Source organism: Plecotus auritus (genome assembly GCF_963455305.1).
Source record: "Plecotus auritus genome assembly, chromosome: 4".
In the NCBI taxonomy this organism is placed as follows: domain Eukaryota; kingdom Metazoa; phylum Chordata; class Mammalia; order Chiroptera; family Vespertilionidae; genus Plecotus; species Plecotus auritus.
The window spans coordinates 23,005,108-23,029,575 of record NC_137775.1 but is presented as its reverse complement, the minus strand read 5'-3'; the positions used below and the strand labels follow the sequence as shown (position 1 = coordinate 23,029,575).

The 24,468-nt window shown below is 39.2% G+C and overlaps 1 protein-coding gene across 1 annotated transcript; it reads left to right on the top strand.

Moving 5' to 3' along the window:
- Window positions 1-1,255: 1,255 nt before the first annotated feature.
- On the top strand, window positions 1,256-23,020 carry VNN1 (vanin 1). Its single transcript, XM_080663331.1, has 8 exons — window positions 1,256-1,355; window positions 1,526-1,753; window positions 4,024-4,154; window positions 9,427-9,619; window positions 13,684-13,975; window positions 14,417-14,778; window positions 19,735-19,905; window positions 21,153-23,020. The coding sequence occupies exons 2-8, from the start codon at window positions 1,541-1,543 to the stop codon at window positions 21,333-21,335; spliced, it is 1,545 nt and encodes a 514-aa protein (XP_080519457.1). The 5' UTR covers window positions 1,256-1,355; window positions 1,526-1,540; the 3' UTR covers window positions 21,336-23,020.
- Window positions 23,021-24,468: the final 1,448 nt, after the last annotated feature.

The following is a 24,468-nucleotide window of genomic DNA, read 5'->3' as shown; positions in this document are numbered from 1 at the left end:
GTAAATATAAAAATATTATACTTAATTTGCAACTGAAACAAAATTTGCCTACTTATTCTATATCAAAATCTTTAAGCTCCCCCCCCCCCCCATTTTCTATTATGCTCTCTTCCAACTACTTCTATTTCTCTCTTTAGTCCTTACTCTTATTTTCCTTGTCATTGTTTCTCCTTCCCTAGTAACCCTATGGTCAGCAGCCTCTAAGATGGTCCCCAATGATCTCTGCCTCATTCATGCATGACCTTGGGTCAAGTGTGGGCTGGACCTACTGACTTGCTTTTTAAAATTTTTTTAATTTTTAATTTTTAATGTTTTATTGGTTAAGGTATTACATATGTGTCCATATCCCCCCATTGCCCCCCCACCCCACTCCCGTACATGCCCTCACCCCCCTGCTGTCTCTGTCCACTGGTTAGGCTTATATGCATGCATACAAGTCTTTTGGTTGATCTCTCCCCCTTATCCCCACCCTCCCCTACCTTCCCTCTGAGGTTTGAGCATCTGATTGATGCTTCTCTGTCTCTAGATCTGTTTTTGCTTTTAATGAATAGAATACAACTGAAGTGATGAGGTGACACCCCACATTAGATTAACTAAGAGACTTCGGCTTCTATCCTGGGAGGATTCTCTTGCTCTCTGGCTCTTAGGGCAGCCAGAAACAATAGTGTGAGCAAGACCTGAAGCAAGGAACTCACATCTCTGGGCAACAGTCAATGGGGACCTGCGGCTTGCCATCAGCCTTGTATATGAGCCTGGAGCTTGGAAGTGAATCCTTCCCAGCCAAGCTTTGAGATAACTGCAGCCCAGGCACCAGCCTGATGGCAGTCTTGTGAAAGGCACCCAGCTACCCCGCCCCAGATTCTGGACCCACAGGAAACAGGAGATCACACGTTTGCTGTCCAAAGCCACTAAATCTTAAGGCAGTTTTTATATAGCAATGACCCTTTTGTATTCCTCTTTGTCCTGGCTTCCCTATTTTGAGGAAACTAAAGTGAATAAAGTATAGCATTTAGATATTCATATTCTGATAGTGATACTGCTATCAAAATTGCAAAGCTATTTAGTCTTCAAATTATTTACACCTATAAAGTTCTAAATCATGAATTCTAAGAATTCCTATGTGGCAGTCCTAACCACCTGTACTTTAGAATGTGACCTTATTTGGAAATAGGATAGTTTTAGATGAAATTAGTTAAGATGAAGTCATTCTGTAGTAGGCTGGGCACTAAATCCGATGACCGGAGTTTTTACAAACAGAAAACTTGGACTCCGGTGCACACACACGTGGGGAGAAGATAGCTGTCTACACAGCGAGAAGCCTGAGTAATCCTGTCCTCGCAGCCCTCAGAAGTGCAGTAAGGAGTGTTATATAGAGTGTGTTTACATTGTGGCTATGATGTGAAGCCATCATGTGTTTTAAATGCTAGATGTTGTGATTTGTCTTTAAAGCACTAAGTTCTGAGAACCACGTGCTTCATTGTAATTGCTCTCTATAAACACCAGGGCTTGCTCTGTTTTTCAACAGTCCTTGGACTTCAGCATGATTACTTCTCAGCTGCTGGCTTGTGTGGCAATTTCAGTTTTCTGTGTCTTAAAAGCCAGCTCCCTGGACACCTTTATTGCAGCTGTTTATGAGCATGCAGTGATTTTGCCGAATGCCACCCTCACACCAGTGCCCCGTGAATTGGCATTGGGGTTAATGAACAGAAATCTGGACCTTTTGGAGGGAGCAATCACATCAGCAGCAAAACAGGTACCTCCTCTTGAGTGTGCTGGCTTCTATGTAGAGAGAGAGTGGGGTCCCAAGAGACAGAGTCAATTACCAGGGTCAATTAAATATGTGTCCGAGTGTGTATTTGCATATGTGTTAATGAAACCGGACAACTAATGGGTCCCGGCTGCCTGTCACTACTCGAGCCAATTAAGCAGACACAGGGTTTGTTACGGCAGAAATCAGGTGGGCGGGAAGCGACAAACCATACGCACTCAGAGGTTCGGAAAAGGACTGTTTATTCCAATACTGCCGGCAGTATGGGAGAGCAGCAGGTCATCCACAAAAACCTGCTTGGCACCCTTCCATAAACCAGCAGCTTATGGGGTAGAAGGACAAAGATTACATGGGGAAGTGGGCAAAAGGAATAAGAATGGGTATGCAAAAGGAGTGAAATTGGGTATTACAGGCATGGGGGAGTAGGCAAATGGAATAAAAATGGGTAAAATGGTAACAGATTACTGGCAATGTGTACTAGGGGGTGAGATACCTCTGGGATTCCATTGTTTCTACAACAAGGTTGTTCATCTTCCCATGATGACAGGCAGTTCTTAGTAAAAGGAAAATGGGCTGCATTCCTAAATTAACTCCCATGTCCAGGGTTTACTACTCTCAGCCTGGTTAGAATGTGCTCTCTCTAATCCCAACAGAACAATCACAGATAACAGAGCATGATTAATATTTCTGCCCCTAACATTAAGGTAGGTGAAGACATATACGTCAGGGTAGCCAAGAACTTTTGTTTTCCCCAAATTATTAGAAAAAGGTCATTGTTACTTCCCTAATAGTGAGACAAACTTAAGAAAAGAACGGCTTGGTTATCATTCAGGGTCAGCACTCCTTTGAGAAACTTGCTGTAAGTTCAACGACTTTGTTGCTCTTTTCTGCTGCAGATGGAGGGTGGAGGATAAATGGGTCAGGGCCACGTGCTATTTTTAGAGTATTAGTGGCCTTGGTGCACTTTGTTCTCTTAAGAGTGTGCAGGGTTTTAGGTTAGTTTATAACACCAAAACAAGCTTACGTTGCAAAATTCTTAACTGTATGTATTATATACTTCAAACTTCATTCTAATTACAAGATACTTCATAATATTAATACATGCTAATGTATGTTTTATATATGTATACAATCCATATAAAGCTATCTATTATATACTTCATACTTCATTTTAATTAGATAAAAGTATATGTGTTTTTTATTATTTTATTTTTTATTCTGTATTAGTTTCAGGTGTACAGCATAGTTGTTAGGAAATCATGTACTTTACAGAGTGGTCCCCCCAATATTTCAAGTTCCCATACATAGTTATTAGATATCATTGACTATATTCTCATGCTATAATTTACATCTTTGAGACTATTCTGTAACTACCAATTTGTAAAAAGTATATATGCTTTTACATAGTAAAAGTAAGTCCTTGAGTTAAATGAAAGGTTTAAGGTTAAGTATGTGGTTTAAATAAGATATTCATAACTCAGGTATAGACGATATGTGAAATGTCATGAAAGTCAAGGGTATATACATATAACATATCTATCAATACACATTCTTATACATACAAAAATCAGCTTCCAGGGTGGGGTGACTCTCCCACCCAAAGGTGCCCAGGTTGTATCTCTAGGCCCCCTCCTGAGAAGAAGGAATCATGTTTGCAGGGTATACAGCAGGGAAGGCTGGAGCAGAGGTAAAGTGAAACAGAATTTGAGTTATAAATCAACTCCACACACTCAGGTACAAGAGTTGGTCTAAGTTCAGGGAGGGGGTGATTTGGGGAAGAGCTATGTTATAGTTAACAACTGCAATGGGTGTCAACTTGTCAGTAGCCTGGAAAGCTATTCCTGCTTAGAAAAAAAAAAAAGAAAACATCTATAATGATAAAAGCATAATATGCTTTAGACCGATGTCCTTCTGGAAGAAGCCAGGGCTGGGAGGGAGGCTGGGCCCCGGGTGCCAGAGGGAAAGAAGCCGGTGCCAGCAGCTGGGGGAAGGAAGGCCTACTCTTGCATGAATTTCGTGCATTGGGCCTCTAGTTATAAATAAAGGATGATGTCAGGATTGGAAAATGCAAATGGTTGGGCAAAGAAAATAAATTATAAGAGTATAGAAAACAAAGGAATAAGATCAAAAGGGAAAAAAATACACCTGAAGGTTGTTCGTCAGCCATTCAATTCCTCAGGTCCTCTTGCAGGCAGGCCCCTCTTTGGTTGTTTGCTTATTTGAGAAATATTTTAATTAAGCTACATGTTTAACAGGGTGCACATATTATTGTGACTCCAGAAGATGGTCTTTATGGCTGGAACTTCAATAGGGAATCTATCTACCCATACCTGGAAGATATCCCAGACCCTCAAGTGAACTGGATCCCTTGTAATCATCCCAACAGGTAAACAGACAGACTTAACAAGTTCAATCATGAACATGAGCTTACTTCACTTGGGAAAATTTTGCAGAAGATCATTGCATAAGTTCCACTATCAACTCTAAGTTTCAAGACAGCTTTATTATTTTTCATCTCATTTGGAAATATTTAATAGAAAAGTAAATATGTATTATAAAATCACAGATATCAGTGCTGGAAGGCAACATAGAAACCATCAAATCCACTGAGGGGCTGAATCTGGTCTTGGGGTAGCTAGTTAGTGGGAGAACCAGATCCAAACTCTAGTCTTCTGATTTCTTACTAGCGAACAGAAAATTTTTTCCCCTATTGTGTCTATAATTCGAAAAATGTGTGAGTAAATAGCAAAATAGTCATGTGTCAGTTTAGAATTTCAAATTTTTCTTTCTCATCCATAAGATAGTTAGTTGATGAGGTTAATGTATACAGAATCCTTAAATCCTAAGCTAATCTAGGAGGTGACATAGCAGAACTGTGTAAGTGGTTTAAATCAAGTCTAGTCCAAAGAAATATGAAGTATGATGAAAGTAGCACTCTTACTTTTAATATAAGCAAAACAATATCTGATACACCTAAGAGATTCCTGTCAGTTAACTCACTTATTTCCAAAGGCTAAAATTCTAGAAATTTCTCTTTTGGAATTGCTCTCAAAACTACACAAACTACTGTAACTGCTTATAGAGCCACCTTGATTTTGACAAAGTTTAATATTATTTATCGTAATTATCTACTCATATTTCATTGTATCATAACTCTTTCTTATTTTTCCATTTCTCATGGTAGAAATTCAGTTTCTAAAAGCCTGTTATCACTTCCATTATAAAGTGACATTATTTGGTTCTTTTTAAAAATTCTCACCCCAGGATATTTTTTTCCATTGATTTTTAGAGAGAGTGGAAGAGAGAGGGAAAGACAGAAACATCGATGTGAGAGAAACACATCGATTGGTTGCCTTCTGCATGAGCCCTGACCAGGGCTCAGGCCGGGGAGGAGACTGCAAGTGAGATATGTGCCGTTGACCAGAATTGAACCCGGGACCCTTTGGTCCTCAGGCAGATGCTCTCTCCACTGAGCCAAACCAGCGAGGGCTTCACTTGGTTTTTAATGGCTCTTCACTAGAACTAAATTTCCAAGAGCCTCCAGAAAATCCCCATTTCAAAGAGCCTTGTTTTCTGTTTATATTTTTCACCAATTATATCTCCATTCCTTTCCTTCATTCAGTTATTGAACAAATTTTTTGAGAACCTATTATTTACAGCAAGCATGTCAAACACACGGCCTGCGGGCTACATGTGGCCCACAACAAATGTTTTTGTGGCCCAGCCAATATAACGGTATGTAAGAAACGTTTTAATAAAAATTTTGTAACTTAATTTTTACAATATCCTGTTATACATCATTTTTAATAACGAACTACAACATTCACTAATGATTGATTATTATAATCGTGTTGCATCCATTTCCCTTACACACCTTACACGCAGGTGCACCATTTCTCTCCACTAATACTAACAGTGAATATTTCAGCAGCCGATTGCCACGTCATTAGTCTTGTACTGACTTGTTTGGTGTGTGCAACAGGAAATATTTCACTTTTGGAGAACAAGAAAAATAGATTTATTTGCATTATGTTTATTAATTTGTGCAGTTTATTCAATGTCTGGTAAGTTAATGTTCAAGAAAAAATATTAATTTTTATTAAAATGTTCTATTATTTTATGTTAACGATTACTCATTTATTTCAGCCCTTTGTTTTCAGCATGTCTTTATTGAAATAAAGCTACGTTTCTATGAAAATTGAAGCTTTTGTTTTTTTGCAGCCCACATAAACTTAAACCTTGTTTATTTGGCGTGTGTTAGTTCTTGAGTTTGACATGCTTGATGTACAGGTACTATTCTGGAAAATGGGGTGACCAAAATAGATTAAAAATATTGACCTGGAAAGACTTGATAAATATTTTTCAAGTGGCTCAATGTGTTATATTTACTTCTGTGCATTTCCTATAGAATTGAAGCAAATGATGGGAAAAACTATCAAATGGTCACTTAAATAAATGCATTATAATAAATTTTTAAATGTGTTCTTCTACCTGTGGTCTTTTACAAGGATATATTTTTAGGTGATTGCTATAGTTTTGTACCAATTTATAGAATTAATGGTCTAGATTTGATACTCAAAGAAAGCTTTCATTACTATTGCCAGCAGATGGCACCACATTTTCATTCATTCAACAGCTCTCCTTCTTAGCTATCCTTCAATAACCTAGTAGTAACCATTTTTAAATTATTTTTGTGTGGTGCCAATACAAAATAAAATATGGATAGATATTACATATTCTGAGATCTCACTTTTCAAAATTGCATTTTAATTCCTTTTCTGGGACAACTGGTAATATGATAAAAGTAAAGAAATTAAGCATTAACAAATGTTTTTGTATTCCCATCTTTCCATACTGGCTGGCGGCACCATTCTAGCCCAACTCGTGTTGTCTCTAATCTCAACTATTGAAATGACTTCCTAATGGTTTCCCTACACTTAGTCTCTAACCATTCTAGTACATTTTATACTGTGATGTCCTATTAAAGAAAATTCAGATACTCTTACCTCTGTCCTCAAAGCATTTAATGGTACCTCCTTGTCTATTAAATTTGGAACAAGTTTCTTAGCCTCTTGTGCAGAGTTCTAGCCCTTATGACTCCAAATAGGCAAAGGGTCTAAACAGACAGTTTTTTTTTAAAAAAGAAATTATCTTTATTAATGAAAGTTATACAGATATACCCTTTTTGCCCCCATTCATCACTTCTAACTCACTCCTTCCCCCAATGCCAGGCCTTTACCAGACTATTGTCTATGTCAATGGGTTATGCATATATGCATATAAGTTCTTTGGTTGATCTCTTCCCACCCACCCACCCTGCCTTCCCTCTAAGGTTCATCAGTCTGCTGAACAGACACTTTTCCAAAGAAAACATACAAATGGCCAAGAGGTATGTGAAAAGATGCTCAACATCACTGATCATTAGGGAAATGTAAATCAATACCACACTGAGATATCACTTCACATCTCGTAAAATGGCTATTATAAAAAAGATGAGATAACAAATGCCGGAGGGAACATGGAGGAAAAAAACCCTCGTGGGAATGTAAATTGGTGCAGCCACTATGGAAAGCAACATGACAGTTCCTCAAAAACTTAAAAAATAGGACTACCATGTGATCCAGCAATATCACTTCTGGGTGTTTCCAAAGGAAGTTTCCAAGATATCTTGAAAAGATATCTGCACTCCCATGTTCATTGCAGCATTATTTACAACAGCTAAGACATGGAAGCAATTTAAGTGTCTATTAACAAATAAATGGATTAAGAAAATGTAGTATACAGAGTAGTCCTCCCTTATCTGTGGTTTTGATTTCCTGGTTTCAGTTACCTACCTGTGGTCAACTGTGGCCCAAAAATATTGAGTGGAAAATCGCAGAAATAAACAATTCATAAGCTTTAAATTGTGCGCCATTCTGAGTAACATAATAAAATCTATCACTGTCCCACTCTCCCATCCTGGACGTGATTCATCCCTGAGTCCAGTGTATCCACACTGTACAGGACACCCACCCATTAGTCATTTAGTAGCCATCTGTTATCAGATCAACTGATGCGGTATCGCAGTGCTTGTGTGCTGGTCACCCTTATTTTACTTAATAATGGCCCCAAAGCACAAGAGTAGTGATGCTGGCAATTTGGACATGATAAAAAGAAGCTATGAAGTACATCCTTTAAGTTAAAAAGTGAAAGGTCTCATCTTAATAAAGAAAAATCATATGCTAAGGTTGCTGAGATATACGGCAAAACCAAACTTCTAGCCCTGAAACTGTGAACAGGGAAACAGAAGTACGTGCTAGTTTTGTTGCTACACCTCAAACTGAAGAATTTATGTCCAGTAAGTATGGCATTTGGTCTTTCTCCAGGATGGTACCTGGTGGTTTATTGGTTCCTGGTTATTTGTATGCCTTATGATTTTTTTTTATAAATGGACATTTGAATCTTACAATGTGGTAACTGGAAATCAAAACTTCTGCCTTCTGCGGGGTTTTGTATCTCTTGTGTGTGTGTTTGTTTTGATTGTTACAGGCTGTTTCTGTGCTGGGCATAAGCTTGAGGCGTAACTTAAGGTCTTCTGAGGTCTTTTGTTAGCCTGTGCCTTTCCCTGCGCATGTGCGGTGACTTTCTAAATTCTTCTATACATGCGATTGCTTTTTTATGTCCTAGTCCTTAGATGTCTGGCACCCAAAAGGGGACAAAAAATAAAGACCTTATAAATCCCCTAGAAGTCACTTGCAACAGTGTGTGAGGGGTGCAACAAAGGTTGCCTACCCCTGAGTCTGCATCTCCGAGATCAGAAGCAGTTATCCATGCTCAGAACACAGATTCCCAATATTTGGAGGAAATGGGGCCTTATTGTTCACCCTGCTCCCACAAGCTGCCCGCAAGGTGCTCCAGGAACACCTGCATGGCTGCCTGCCCTGGGGGCTGGGGCAAAGATGGGTCATGGGTAGTCACTGCTGAACTAAGTGTTAAAATAGACTGAAATTAACTCCATTTACCCTCCAAGCCCTCCCCTGGAAGTTTCAAGCCTTCAAATAAACTGCAGAGTTCCGAAGTATTATATCAGACCGATTCTGCCAGTGCAATTGTTATCTAAGTGGAGGAATAGATTCCTGGTGCTTCCAACTTTGCCATCTTCCTAGAATCCTCATTCTAAGTTGACCTTCTTTCATTCAAAATATTTTTTTAATGCCTGTTTTCTGTCAGGCATGGGTTCAGTGAATAGGAGATGTGTGTGTATTTGGCCCATAACATCTATAAGATGTACCATACAATATATGATCAACACATAAATGAATATATGATTATGGATGATGATAAATGCTATGAAGAAAAAAATACATGGCCTGGAGTGTTACTCTAGAACAGGGGTGGGCAAACTTTTTGACTCGAGGGCCACAATGGGTTCTTAAACTGGACCGGAGGGCCGGAACAAAAGCATGGATGGAGTGTTTGTGTGAACTAATATAAATTCAAAGTAAAGGAGCGGTACTTCCTCTGAAGTCTCATTTTGTTTTAATCTTTCCCTTCTACTATGTTACTTGGAATTTATTTTTTAATGTGCATATTGCATGGTAGGTTCAGGCCGCTATCATCCTGAGTTTTATTAAAAGCTAAGTGGATTTTTGTTTTCCTCTTCCAATAACACATTCCAGATTTGGCCACACCCCAGTGCAAGAAAGGCTCAGCTGCCTGGCCAAGGAAAACTCTATCTACGTCGTGGCAAATATTGGGGACAAGAAGCCATGCAATGCCAGTGACCCCCAGTGTCCTTCCGATGGCCGTTACCAATACAACACTGATGTGGTGTTTGACTCTCAAGGAAAACTGGTGGCACGCTACCATAAGGTAGAATTAAATGCAAATCATTACTAAATGCATAACAAAATAAAGTGGACAAGAGGGGGAAATCCTTATTGATAACTAGAGGCCCGGTGCATGAAAATTCATGCACTGGAGTGGGGGGGGCCCTCAGCCCGATCTGCCCCTCTCACAGTCCGGGAACCCTAGGGGTGGGAGGTGACCTGGCGATCAGGGGAAGGCGACGCCCCATCACACCTCTGCTGCTGGCAGCGCAAGCCTCGGCTGGCCCTGGTTACCTGAGCCTTGGGCCAGCCCTGGGCAGCTGAGGTGTGATGGGGTGTCGGGAGGGGCTGAGGGGACTGGGGGACTCCGGAGGCAGGTGTGCAGAGTGGGCCTGGCCTTGCCGCACTCCTGCCGCCCTGGCAGGGCTGAGGGGACTGGGCGCTGCCATCTTGTGGCTGTGGGTGCCACCATCTTTGAGGGTATGGCAGTCAATTAGCATATCCCCCCCTTTTTCTTCTTTTTCTTATTTTTGCATTTTTTAAATTGTACTTATTGTTTAATAATTTTTTTATTGTTTAAAGTATTACATATATTAGTACATATATCTCCTTTTTTTTCCCTATTGACCTTCCCCCAGCCTCCCCTACCCACTGCCGCATGCCCTCATCCCACCCCCCAGTGTCTTGTGTCCATTGGTGTGCTTATATGCATGCATACAAGTCCTCTGGTTGATCTATTTTCCTCCCTCCCCAACCTCCCTCCCCAACACTCCCCAGCCTTCCCGCTGTAATTTGACAGTCTGTTCGGTGCTTTACTGCCTCTGTATCTATCTTTTTATTCATCAGGTTATAATGTTCTTTATTTTCCATAAATGAGTGAGATCATGTGGTATTTTTCTTTCATTGCCTAGCTTATTTCACTTAACATAATGCTCTCCAGGTCCATCCATGCTGCTGCAAATGGTAGGAATTCCTTCTTTTTTTTATAGCAGCATAGTATTCCATTGTGTAGATGTACCATAGTTTTCTAATCCACTCATCTGCTGATGGGCGTTTAGTCTGTTTCCAAATCTTAGCTATGGTGAATTGTGCTGCTATGAACATAGGGGTGCATATATCCTTTCTGATTGGTGTTTCTAGTTTCTTGGGATATATTCCTAGAAGTGGGATTACTGGGTCAAATGGGAGCTCCATTTTTAGTTTTTTGAGGAAACTCCATACTGTTCTCCACAGTGGCTGCACCAGTCTGCATTCCCACCAGCAGTGCACGAGGGTTCCTTTTTCTCCACATCCACACCAGCACTTGTCGTTTGTTGATTTGTTGATGATTGCCATTCTGATAGGTGTGAGATGATACCGCATTGTCATTTTGATTTGCACCTCTTGGATAATTAGTGACTTTGAGCATGTTTTCATGTGTCTCTTGGCCTTCCTTCTGTCTTCTTTCGAAAAGATTCTATTTAGGTCAGTTGCCCATTTTTTTATTGGATCGTTTGTCTTCCTTTTATTAAGTTGTATAAGTTGCCTGTAGATGTTGGAGATTAAACCTTTATCAGTGATAACATTTGCAAATATGTTCTCCCATACAGTGGGGTTTCTTGTTGTTTTGTTGATGGTTTCTTTTGCTGTGCAAAAGCTTTTTATTTTGATGTAGTCCCATTTGTATATTTTCTCTTTAGTTTCTATTGCCCTAGGAGCAGTATCAGTGAAGAAATTGCTTCGGCATATGTCTGAGATTTCTCTGCCTGTGGATTCCTCTAGTATTTTTATGGTTTCCCGTCTTATGTTTAAGTCCTGTATCCATTTTGAGTTTTTTTTGTGTATGGTGTAAGTTGGTGGTCTAGTTTCACTTTTTGCATGTATCTGTCCAATTTTCCCAACACCATTTATTGAAGAGACTGTCTTGACTCCATTGTATGTTCATGCCTCCTTTGTCAAATATTAATTGAGCATAGTGGTTTGGGTCGATTTCTGGATTCTCTATTCTATTCCATTGTTTGTTCTTGTGCCAGGACCAGGCTGTTTTGAGAACAGTGGCTTTGTAGTACAGCTTGAAATCTGGTATTGAGATCCCACCTACTTTGTTCTTCTTTCTCAGGATTGCTGTGGCTATTTGGGGTCTTTTTTTTATTCCAGATGAATTTTGGGAGAGTTCTTTCTAGGTCTGTGAAACATGCTGTTGGTATTTTAATGGGGAGTGCATTGAATCTATAGATTGCTTTGGGTAGTATGGACATTTTAATGATGTTGATTCTCCCAATCCATGAACATGGAATGTTCTTCCATCTGTTTACGTCTTCCTCTATCTCTTTTTTCAGTGTCCTGTAGTTTTCCGTGTATAGGTCTTTTACCTCCTTAGTTAAGTTTATTCCTAGGTATCTTAATTTTTTTGGTGCGATGGTAAATGGGATTGCTGTTTTAGTCTCTCTTTCTGTAAGTTCACTATTGGTGTATAGAAATGCCATAAATTTCTTGGCATTAATTTTGTATCCTGCTACATTGCCGAATTAATTTATTAAGTATATTAGTTTTTTGATGGAGTCTTTCGGGTTTTTTATGTACAATATCATGTCATCTGCAAATAAGGACAGCTTTACTTCTTCTTTTCCAATTTGGATGCCTTTTATTTCTTCTTCTTGTCTAATTGCAATGGCTAATACTTCCAGTACTGTGTTGAACAGGAGTGGTGAGAGTGGGCATCCTTGTCTTGTTCCTGTTCTTAGGGGAAATAGTTTTAGTTTTTGCCCATTGAGTATGATGTTAGCTGTGGGTTTATCATATATAGCTTTTATTATGTTGAGGTATGATCCTTCTATTTCCACCTTGTTGAGAGTTTTTATCAAGAAAGGGTGTTGGATTTTGTCAAATGCTTTTTCTGCATCAATTGATATGACTATGTGGGTTTTCTCTCTCAATTTGTTTATGTGATGTATCACATTTATTGATTTGCGGATATTGTACCATCCTTGCATTCCTGGGATAAATCCTACTTGGTCATGGTGTATGATCTTTCTGATGTAGTGCTGGATCCGATTTGCTAGAATTTTGTTGAGGATTTTGGCATCTATGTTCATGAGGGATATTGGCCTGTAATTCTCTTTCATTGTGTTGTCTTTATCTGGTTTTGGTATTAGGATGATGCTGGCTTCATAGAAGGAGCTTGGAAATGTTCCCTCCTCTCGAATTTTTTGGAATAGTCTGAGGAGGATAGGTTTTAGTTCTTCCTTGAATGTTTGGTAAAACTCCCCTGTGAAGCTGTCTGGCCCCAGGCTTTTGTTTGCTGGAAGCTTTTTGATGACTGCTTCAATTTTCATAGTTATTGGCCTATTGAGATGTTTAGATTCTTCCTGATTGAGTTTTGGAAGGTTATATTTTTCTAGGAATATGTCCATTTCCTCCAGGTTGTCCAGTTTGTTGGAATAGAGTTGTTCATAGTATTTTTTAACAATCCTTTGTATTTCGGTGGGGTCTGTTGTAGCATATTCCCTCTTTATTAGATAGGATTATTAGATAGGAAATGCATACTTTAGAAGATGAGTAGAGACAAAGCAGAGAAAGTGATGATTAGGTGTGGGAAGCTCCTATAAAAAGGCTCAAAAGGTTTCCTGTGCATTTAGGAACACAGGAGTATGTTGTTGGGAGTGTATGAGAATCATTAGGACCTACCTGCATTGAACTATATGTCACCTTTTGTACTTTCTCCTTTTAAAGACATATTCTAGCAATGGCTCAAGGCTAGAATGAAAAAGCACTTACCAGGTAGACTTGGTTTTAATGAGAAAGAAGCAAAGAAAATCCTTTATCCTCAGAAAATAGATGTGTTCTTGGCAAATATGCATTATCTATTTCACTACTACCTCTTGTAAGATACAAGGTCTTAAGAGATAAGGATTCCCTTGTACATATCTAAAAATGTGGAGATTGAACCAAAGTCTCCTATTAGCCATAGTAATCTCAAGTTCTGCACTCTTTCCCTATGAAGCCGATGGTCATAGATTAAATTAGCACTGCCGAATCAATGTGCACTTGTACTTTTTCAGACACAGTGACATCCAGGCCAGCTTCTAAAAAGAGATTTCTCCCATCTTCATCTTCTGTTCATTGCAGCAAAACCTTTTCTTGGGTGAAGATCAATTCAATGTACCCAAGGAGCCTGAGGTTGTGACTTTCGACACCGCCTTTGGAAGGTTTGGCATTTTCACATGCTTCGATATACTCTTCCACGATCCTGCTGTGACCCTGGTGAAAGACTTCCATGTGGACACCATTCTGTTTCCCACAGCGTGGATGAATGTTTTGCCACATTTGTCAGCTATTGAATTCCATTCAGCTTGGGCTATGGGCATGAAGGTCAATTTCCTTGCATCAAATATACATCACCCCTCAAAGAAAATGACAGGTAATGTATAATTGTTAAGATTTACAAGCTTGATGGAATCCAAAAAGAGAAAAAAATTATTTTCTAACTAATATGTACTCCTTAACACAATGTTTTTCAACTCTTAGTTTTTGTGTGTTTAGCTGGTGACAGGTTGTAGAATTAATCTTCATATAAATTGTTTCCAGATTTATTTAGTTTTATTCAAGTTGAATAACACCCTTTTTCTTCCTCCCCCCCCACCCCAAATTTACCACTTCTTATGTGACAACTCTTCTTGGCTTCTTGGTGTCAGACTCTATTGGATTTTTATCATCTGTTGTCCTTAGCATATTTCACTGAAGTTAATAAAATATATACCTGAGAGGAAGTAAAATGTTAATGTGAGTTTAAAATAGTAACAACTATGTTATTATTTTCACTTTTCTGTTTCAAATGTCATTTCTAACTTATCGCTTCCAGGAAGTGGCATCTATGCACCTGATTCTCCAAGAGCATTTCATTATGATATGAAGACAGAGAAGGGAAAACTCCTTCTCTCACAACTGGATTCCCACCCAAAGCACCCAGTCATGGTGAATTGGACTTCTTATGCTAGTGGAATAGAAGCACTCTCAACAAGCAACAAGGAGTTTAAGGGCCCTGTCTTTTTTGATGAATACACCTTCTTGGAGCTCAAAGGAGTTACAGGAAATTATACAGTTTGTCAGAGAAAGCTCTGTTGTCATCTAAGCTACAAGATGTCTGAGAAGAGAGCAGATGAAGTGTATGCCCTAGGGGCATTTGATGGACTACATACTGTTGAAGGGAGCTATCATTTACAGGTAATGATTATTTGGGTGGCAGTGGAGTTACCAGATAAAATATAAGATAGCCAGTTCAATTTAAATTTCAGGCAAACAATGAATTGTTTTTGGTATAAGTATGTCCAACATTGGGGGATATGTATACTAAAAATTTTGTTGTTTGTCTGAAATTCAAATTTAGTTAGGCATTGCTAACTTGCAATTGTCAATGTCAGTCTAATATTAAACTGGTTGGAAAAAAGTCAGAACATTTATTTTGCAGTACCAATGTTTGAAATGATATAATAATCACATTAGAGACTATTTTGATGGGTAATTAATATCTGATATTTCCTACCTGAACGAAGTTAACCATTTTCCCAATATGTTCACTAATGCCTATTTTGTTGTGTACAGCTTAATAGTAAGTGTGTCCTGGAGATATATGGAGTTGATCTCTGAGCTGTATAGTAAAATAGTTTATTGCTGAAAAGATTCAGCTATAAAGCAGGAACTGTAATAGTCTTATGTGATGGGACTCTAAAAAAAAAAATCAGACTTCTTGTTCTTCCCATTCTGGTCTTATCTTTCGTGACCTGGTCTCCAATCCATTTTCACCCAGATTATTGCAATATCCTGAGACTAAAAGCCCTTTGAGTGATAGAACTGCCCCCACTGTGTAACATTTGGTTTGCTGTGTGATAGGCACTCTACCAATGTTTGTTCATTTTAACAAACAATTATCAAGTGCCTACTACATACCAGGTATATATTCTGTGTTTATTACATGAAAACTAGAGGCCTGGTGCATGAAATTTGTGCATGGGTAGGGTCCCTAGGCCTGGCCGGTGATCAGGGCCAATTGGGACCTTCCTTCCCCCAGCTGCTGGCCTGGGCCTTTCTTTGTTCTGTGCTGCCCCCTGGTGGTCAGCACACATCATAGAGAGTAGTTGAACTCCCAAGGGGACAATTTGCATATTAGCCTTTTATTATAGAGGATGAATAAGTCTAGACCCTCCTCGTGAGGAATCTTCCCTGGATCCCCAAATCAAGCTAAGTACAGCTCCTTAGTATTTCTATAGCAAAATGTGCATTCTATGTTCTATCACATACCAATCTGTACTGAAGTTATCTGTTCATGTCTGGGTAAACAAGTGTGGGAGGGAACTCTAGGTGGAGTGGAGAGCATGATCAAGGGTGTGAATATGTGAGAGAACAAGGTATGCAAGGAAGAGCAAGCAGTTTGGAGTTACTAAGGCATAACCTAACAAGTCAGGACCAATGGAAGAAGAACCTAGAGGCAGGGTCATATCTTGTAGGATCTTACCTGTCATTCCTAAGATCTGGACTTTATTCTGCCAGTGATGTTCTTCTGTTGAAGTTGTTCAGCAAGGGAACTTTTACGTAGATCATTTTGGCTGCACCATGGATGATGGGACTAAGGACACAAAGACTGGTTAGATTATTAAAATAGTCCTATTAGGACCTAGACCAAGATTATATTAGTAGGAATAAAAGCAGGGTATGGAGTCAACAAATATTTAGGAAATTGAACTTAGCTAATTTGGTATGGAAGAGAAAAGCAGAAGAAAGGATCTAGAATGTGCCAGGTTCTGGCAAGACTGGCTGGGTGAATGCGATGCTCTGACAGAACAGAATGCATGGGGAGGAACAGATTGGGTAGCAGTGGGCGCTGCTCAGTTCTGCTTGGGCTGTGCTGGTTTTGGAGTATTTAAGGTACATACAGCTGGGACCATCCAATAGGTTGTTGAATATGTGGGTCTGATGCTTATGGGAGACACTGTATTTAGAAATATTGTCTTGAGAATCAGCAGGATAAAGGTCTTGATTAAATCCACAAGAGTGAATGGTGTGAAAAAGTGACTATATAGACTAAAGAACCGTGGTCTAGAGGTGGAACCTTCAGAGCTCCAGTGTTTGAGCAGAAAATGGACAGAGAAATAGGACCTGCAAATACGATTTAAAAATAAAGGAAAACTTAAAAAGAGAACAATCATGGACAGGAAGGAAGTAGAGACCTAGAAGGAGAAAATTGTGAAGTGTATTAATGCAATATGTTTAACATTACTGGCATGAATAAGTGCAATTTTGGTAGAATTTCCTGGGTTTATAATGACACAGTGAAAGACAGATTACAGTAGGTTGAAAAGTTGAAGGGAAGTAAAAATTTTGCAAGAATGAGTGACTGTTTCCTCTTCAAAACTCTTTTTAAAAGTATATGCTAGTATATTTTTATTGATTTCAGAGAGGAAGGGAGAGAGAGATAGAAACTTTGATCGGCTGCCTCCTACATGCCCCCTACTGGGGATCAAGCCTGCAACCCAGGCATGTGCCATGACCTCCTGGTTCATAGGTCAATGCTCAACCACTGAGCCATGCTGGCAGGGCCCTTTTCAAAACTCCTGTCTGAGACAGGAGGAAGAGAAATGAGACAAGAACTAGACAGATACTCTGGCCACAAACGCTGTTTTTGGTTTTTGTTTCTCCAAAAGATGAGAGAACCTTGATTATTGTTAGGCCTAAGGGAAAGAGCAACAAAAAAGGTTGAAAATGTAGGACATCAGTGTTACAAGGTGCTGGAGAAAGGAGGGAAAATGGTATTGAGAAAATGCCCAACAATTGAAAATTAAGCAAGTTATTTTGTAGAAAAACTTATTGCCATATAAATATTACCATATGGTCTGTGACAGTTTGACATTAATTGCACTATGTATATGGGACATATATAATATTACATTGTCATATTTTTAAATTTCAAAACTTATGAGATATAATTTTTCTTTTTTGTGATAGGATTTTAAGTTGGTTATAAAACAAGATAGCCATACATTGGCTTCTCCTCTCTCTCTTTTTTCCTTTCCCCCCTCAATCTTGTCCTGCCTTTCTGCCTCCACCAGAGTCTTGGCTCCACTGGAGAGAGCAGTGGTAAGTCCCTTCTCGGTGTGAGGACTGTCAAGTAAAAAAGCCCTCCGTTATTTTGCTGGGCAGTGTACCCTTGACAAAACCACTGGTGCCAGACAAGTTTTGGAATTTAAAATTCTCAATTTAGTAGTTTTTTCAGATATAGGGTGACACGTTAGGATTACCAAAAACTGACTGAAAGTTCTGAGCATGTGGGTAATCCTTGCCTTTCCAAGCTGCACAGTAGGGTGATTTAATTCGGCCTTTGGTTAGGGCCGTGGTCGGCAAACTGCGGCTCGCGAGCCACATGTGGTTCTTTGGCCCCTTGAGTGTGGTCTTCCACAAAATACCATAGCCTGGGCGAATCTATTTTGAAGAAGTGGCGTTAAAAGAAGTTTAAGTTTAAAAAATTTGGCTCTCAAAAGAAATTTCAATCATTGTACTGTTGATATTTGCCTCTGTTGACTAATGAGTTTGCAGACCACTGGGTTAGGGGAATCCCTCAGGTGAGTTTCTTTAGAGACTTCTTCTTGGATTGGTCAGGTTTTTCAAGCTTCAAAATCCTTCTAAAGCAGGATGACCAAGTAAATGTAAAGTTCAGGTAAGCAAGGAATCTGTTTTTTAAAATATAAGTATGTCCCTTGTGATACTTGGGACATTCTCATATTAAAAACTATTTTTAGCTTATCTGAACTTAATTGAACTGGAACTCCTGTCTAGCATCTCTCTTCCTGAAGGGTAAATGCCTTGCTGGCAGCACTTAGAGAGTCAAGTGGGATAAATGACCTCACAGGGTGAGGTTGTGGTAAAGTCAGATGATCCCAACATTTCACATGATTAATTCATGCAATCCCCTTCAACCATATCATTTAAAACCTCCATCTAAACATCATCTGCTTTACCCTCTCTGGAAATAAATGCCTGTCTTTTACTGGAATAGGGGAGGGGCAGTTGCCCATCCATGATGGGGACTCAGTATTTGAGGCATCTTTAACAACTTCCCACCAATTTTCCTTACTTCAGCCACCACATCTTTCACAGCTCCTGAGGTACCGAGGCAGCAGGAGTGGAATCTCTGGAGTATTCTGCAGTGTAGTTAGGGTTGATTCTTGGCTTTCCTCACTACCAATTTAGGACTTGGCTTTCTTAGATCAGGTAACTCAGTTATGACTTTTGCATTAACATCCCTGCTTCTAAAATTGTGCCATGATCTACCTGCCAGAAGCTAATTCCAGCATGTCATAAATGCAAGAGTTTCATCAAAAGGTTGATGGAACTTGGGGACTCAGTAAGGGCTGAATCACATATGTTACTGCCTGTTGGAAATGGCTAAGGGCATTTCCCCAAACCTGAAAAGAATGCATAAATGATTGCTTGCTGCCAGACAGCTGAGGGCATTTCAATCTACATGTTATTGCCTCCTGCTGGCCAAACACCTGAACAGCCGAAGGCAATTCCTCCAATCTGACAATGGATTCTGTATACCAAACCTTATCCTTTGATATGTATATCTACCTTTGCCTTAGGACAATTTGTGTTAATAAAAAGCAAGGGGTCCTGAGACAAGGAGAACTTGGTTTCTTTAGCTAAATCTCTCTGGCCCCTCAAAATGCCTTCCAAAATTATGTTTCATCTCTGGTCTCTTGATTAATTTACATGCAGCGCCTTCTCCAGATTCCTGAAACACTTCAAGATGCTGGATTAAGACCCCTGGCATTATCTACCCTCTTGGACCCCTATCCTTCTAGACTTATATCTTAAAAACATTAATGTTAGTTTTAATAGGATTTCAAGGGAACAAAAAGAAGCGTGTATTCTACCTTTATCTGAAAGTTATTTGTATCCCATTTTAACACACTTGCCCTAAATGCTTTCTGTTTAACTTCAAAAGAAGACGTCCTTTTTTTTTTTTTCATTGCTAGTTGCATTAGCTATTCAGCAATGATCTGGATTAATCAATTGAGGAAAAAAACATTATTTTTACAAACAAAGGAACCTGGGCATTTTTTTCAGGGTCAGGAGAGTGTTTTAATTGGTTTGCCTAGAAATTAATGGTTTGCCTTTACTTTCTAGATTTGCACTCTGTTGAAGTGTAAAACAACGAGCTTACACACTTGTGGTCACTCAGTTGAAACTGCTTCCACCAGGTTTGAAATGTTCTCCCTCAGTGGCACATTTGGAACCCAGTATGTCTTTCCTGAGGTGCTGCTGAGTGAAGTTCAGCTTGCACCTGGAGAATTTCAGGTAACAATCTTTGCTTAAGATTGCCAACTCATTTCATGTAAGACAAGCACTTTTTGAGTACAAAACCTATCCAGGTGCTTACAAACATCATAAAAATCTCCATTTGAAAAGGGTAAAATTGTCCTTAGGGCTAAGGAAAGACACTGAGCAGCTGTATTTTAAAAAAAAAAAATTTTTTTATTGATTTCAGAGAGGAAGGGAGAGGGAGAGAAAGATAGAAACATCAAAGATGAGAGAGATTCATTGATCGGCTGCCCCCTGCACGCCTCACACTGGGGATTGAGCCTGCAACCCAAGCATGTGCCCTGACTGGGAATTGAACCGTGACCTCCTGGTTCATAGGTCGATGCTCAACCACTGAGCCACAGTGGCCAGGCTGCATTTTTTAATCTGGAAAGCCTTAATATAATAATTAGTGTGTTCTTAAGAATAAAGACAAATACTGTTGTGGGAACTGTAGGGACAAGGCTGGGCGGTTTAAGGTAGAAAGAAGATTTGAAGAGTTTCAGGACTAGTCTCACCAGAAAAAGCCCCTTGGCATCACTGAGCAGCGATGGCCTAGGGTAGTTAAAAGGAATCCCTCTCATGATGTGGGTGAAGGTTCCATGTGACCATAGGAGAAAAGGAGAGAATGAAAAGCCAAGGAGAGAGAATTTCAGTGGCTGATGTTGGTAAGAAAGTAAAGAGTTGTGTTTTTTATAAGTGTTTTTAGAGGCTAGGAATAATCCATATTGCCAAAGCACTCTGCCCAGCCCCATTTTTCTACTGGCTTTTCTTGCAGGTTTTGTTCTCACTCCTTTCTCCTGGTAGAAACAGCTACTGTGGGGAGTTGGGGAAAATGGGCAGGTTAGGGAGCTGTGGTGAGTGATTGACAGGCTTGACAGAGATTCAGCTGAAATCCCTTACTCAGTCCCTTCTAATTCTTCAAGGAGTCTTTATCTTGTCTGAGAGGACTAGATTTCTCTTATATACTCCCAAACGCACTGTTTTATGTCTACTAACTTATGGGATGCTTCCTCAGGTAAGTAAATGATAAGCTATTGATTACAAGCATTTCAATAATAAATGAATCAGTGCCAATTCCATGGCTATATTTTCCTTCGGTATCATTTCAAATATTTCTGATAGAACAGAATCTGGCCATTATATTTATTGTTTCCTTGTCCAGTTGTACTGAATTTTGAAAGTGTGTTGTGGATTGTATAACTTAAAGTTAGACCCAGTCAACTTCTTTGTGTTTTAATTAGGTGTTGAGTGATGGACGCTTGCTGAGCCTGAAGCCACCATCTGGACCTGTCTTGACAGTAACTCTGTTTGGGAGGGTGTATGAGAAGGACCACACATCCAGTGCTTCATCAGACTTCATGGCATACACACTAACAGTAATGCTCATAGTTATAACACCTATACTATACTCATTAAGTTGGTAGCATTTTTACATTTTCTTTATTTTATCTTGAATAATTTAAAAATGATGGATGGATGGATGGATGAGAAAAGAAAGATGGGTCTGGTATACCTAAATATATATATTTATATACTCCCCAAATCCATTCCAGACCATATAGATCAGATATATAATGACAGCATTTTAGAAAGGTAAATTATATAAAATGAGGATAACAGTTATACCAACCTTTTAGTTTTTTTTTGGTGAGATTGTTCCAAGTGCATATATTTTTCAATGGTTCAGCCACCCGGCATATTTCAATTAAAAATTAATGAATTCAACATCAGCTAATAGTCTTTGACCTGGTATCTAGCACTGAAGTATCCCAGAAGGCAGCTGAGCTTACATCTAGTGGGCCTTCATGTTTTTGTTTTTCATTGGTGCCTTACTGCCTATTTAGTGCCCTGCTTATCTCGTCAGCCCATAAGCATGTTAATAGGGTGGCACCAAAACAGACATTTACCAAATCTGACCTGCTACCTGTTTTTGTGTGGCCTGTAAGCTATGAAAGGTTTTTATGTTTCTAATTGGTTGAAAAAGAAAATCAAAAGAAGAAGACTATTTTGTGACACGTGATAATTATGTAAAATTCTAATTTTATTTTCCATAGCTAAACTTTTATTGAACACTAGAGGCCCCAATGCATGAAATTCGTGCAAGCGGCTCAGCCCTCCCAGCTGCGGTGCCTTGCCTCTGCCCTCGAAGCCGCAGCCCCGGGCTTCGTCTGGAAGGCTGTTCATCTGTCTGGTCTAATTAGCATATTACGTTTTTATTATTATAGACAGTCTTGTTCATTTGTTTAGGTGTTGTTGATGGTTGTTTTCATGCTACAATGGTGGAGTTGAATAGTTGTGACAAAGGCCATAGAGCCAGAAAAACTGAAAATATTTGTTGCCTGGTTCTTTACAGAATAAGTTTGCTGCCTCCTGCTCTAAAGCATTAAATAACAATGGATTTTAGTATTGAAAACCTGTAATACAAGTCAGTGGGAAATTGCCCTCGAGCGTCTTTCTTACAATTCTTTCACACAAGGAGAACTAAAATATTTTTATTTGCTTTGTATTAAACCATCATCACAAAAATTACCTTGATCAACATATGAACAAATATGCTAAATAAACTAATACCCCAAACAAGTGCACATAATTTTTATAAGCATAATTGGTATATACTTCCTACATGATGTCATCTCATAAAGTCTTTTATTGCATTTGGTATGTTCTAAAATTCTTGAGAGAAATCATACTATTTTCATTTTCAATTTTTTCCTGGAGATCAACTAAGAACTGCTCATCTGAATATACTACCTGATATTTTTTTCTGTGACAAACTTATTAGCTTGCCTTAGAATGAATTTACTTAAAATTCATTTCTTCAAATGAATTTTCTTAAACATTGCAGCAGTGAATTTACTATTAAAAGTGGCACTGCCCTAGCCGGTTTAGCTCAGTGGATAGAGTGTTGGCCTGCAGACTGAAGGGTCACAGGTTCCATTCTGATCAAGGGCACATGCCCAGGTTGTGGGCTTGATCCCCAGTAGGGGGTGTGCAAGAAGCAGCCAATCAATGATTTCTCTTTCATCATTGATGTTTCTCTCTCTCTCTCCCTCTCCCTTCCTCTCTGAAATAAATAAAACAAAATAAAAAAGTGGCACTTACTACACTCAAACCCAGCTCTGATTACTTTCTCACTCTGGATTTTTTAATGCATATATGTGTGTTGTATGGTAATTTTGATGTGCTTTTTAAATGTAATTTTAATTTCTCCCACTTAAATCATTTGTGATGCTCATTTGATACAAACAACACAATTCGAAGAAAGACCAATGCTCAAATACAATGTTAAATCTATCTTTTTATACCTTGATGAATCAAAATATCCAGAGAGCAGTTTTGTCACTTCCTCCTTTCAAGATTACAACTTTTGTTATCAATTTCTTGATGATGTAACACACACACACCCACACACAGGCATATGCATTGGTAGCCAGCTTCCAAGATGACCCCTAATTATCCCCACCTCCAGGCTCTATGGAGAGAACTTCTATGTTTACATATTCTGCTATTACCCTTGTAACTTACAATAAGTCTGAATTTGTTACCACTTTTATTACAACACATACCTCTAACTCAGTTCTACTTAAAAGTTTTCAGTGATTTTGTTTGCTCTGTTATCCTATATAATAAAAGGCTAATATGCACATTATCCCCTCTACAGGGAGTTCAACGGGGAGTTTGACCAGGGGGCTGGGCTGGCTGGTCAACTGCCCACAGCCCCTCCCCCCTGCCAGCCTGATTGGCCCCAATCAGGCTGGGCCTGTCAGATCCCACCTGTGCATGAATTCATGCACCGGGCCTCTAGTAAGACAATAAATCACTTGGCTCTTTTTTTTTCCTTTATGTAAACAGTTTATTTATTCTAAACAGCAACACAGGCAAAATGCTATATAAACACAAAGGAAGTGATGCGGAAACAAGAGGCTGGCTGACTTTGGATCTGAGGATCACAGCAGCACAACCCGGGTTCTGCGGAGAGAAGGACAGAGGCATGAGGGAAGGGGATAGGCTGGTTTCTTTTTCAGACAGCCAGCTGGAGGGTACGTGTAGCTCTGCCAGTGGGAAGCATGCCTGCACCCGTGAGCAAAGGGAACTAGCTCCTCAGGGACTGATAGAAGTATAAAAGTTTATAATTTTACAGCAGTTGAAATCCTGACCTCAATATTAAAATAAAAGCAAGTTTCACATAACAATCAAAATACAAAAGCCTGAAGGAAGAGACGCTGTATGAAAAACTGGGAATTCAGCAAGGAGAGAACTGTGTATAGTGGTGGAAATGGAAAATGGCGCCTGCCCACCTTCCCTAGGTAATTAGTAATTGTATAGAGCAATGCTAGCTCTGCACAGCACGTGGCTCTTTACCTAATATTGTAATTTTAAGTGTGTGTATTTTTTTTCCTTCTTTCAAGATTTTATCTTTAAATTTGTCTAGAATTTTATTTAGGTTGATTAATTTTCATAAAATAGTTTGCCTATAATCCCTGGGTTTTGCTGAATAAAATAAATGCATCACTTTATTTAAAAAGATTCTCTCTTTGTCTTTAATCTTTTGTATTT

What these genes read in the sequence shown, in the direction of transcription:
- VNN1 (XM_080663331.1), top strand. Translation starts at nt 1,541, where the DNA reads ATGATTACTTCTCAGCTGCTGGCTTGTGTGGCAATTTCAGTTTTCTGT. An exon ending in TCACATCAGCAGCAAAACAG is followed by an intron (nt 1,754 to 4,023) that starts GTACCTCCTCTT and finishes CATGTTTAACAG; the next exon opens with GGTGCACATATTATTGTGAC. An exon ending in AAGGGAGCTATCATTTACAG is followed by an intron (nt 14,779 to 19,734) that starts GTAATGATTATT and finishes TTTACTTTCTAG; the next exon opens with ATTTGCACTCTGTTGAAGTG.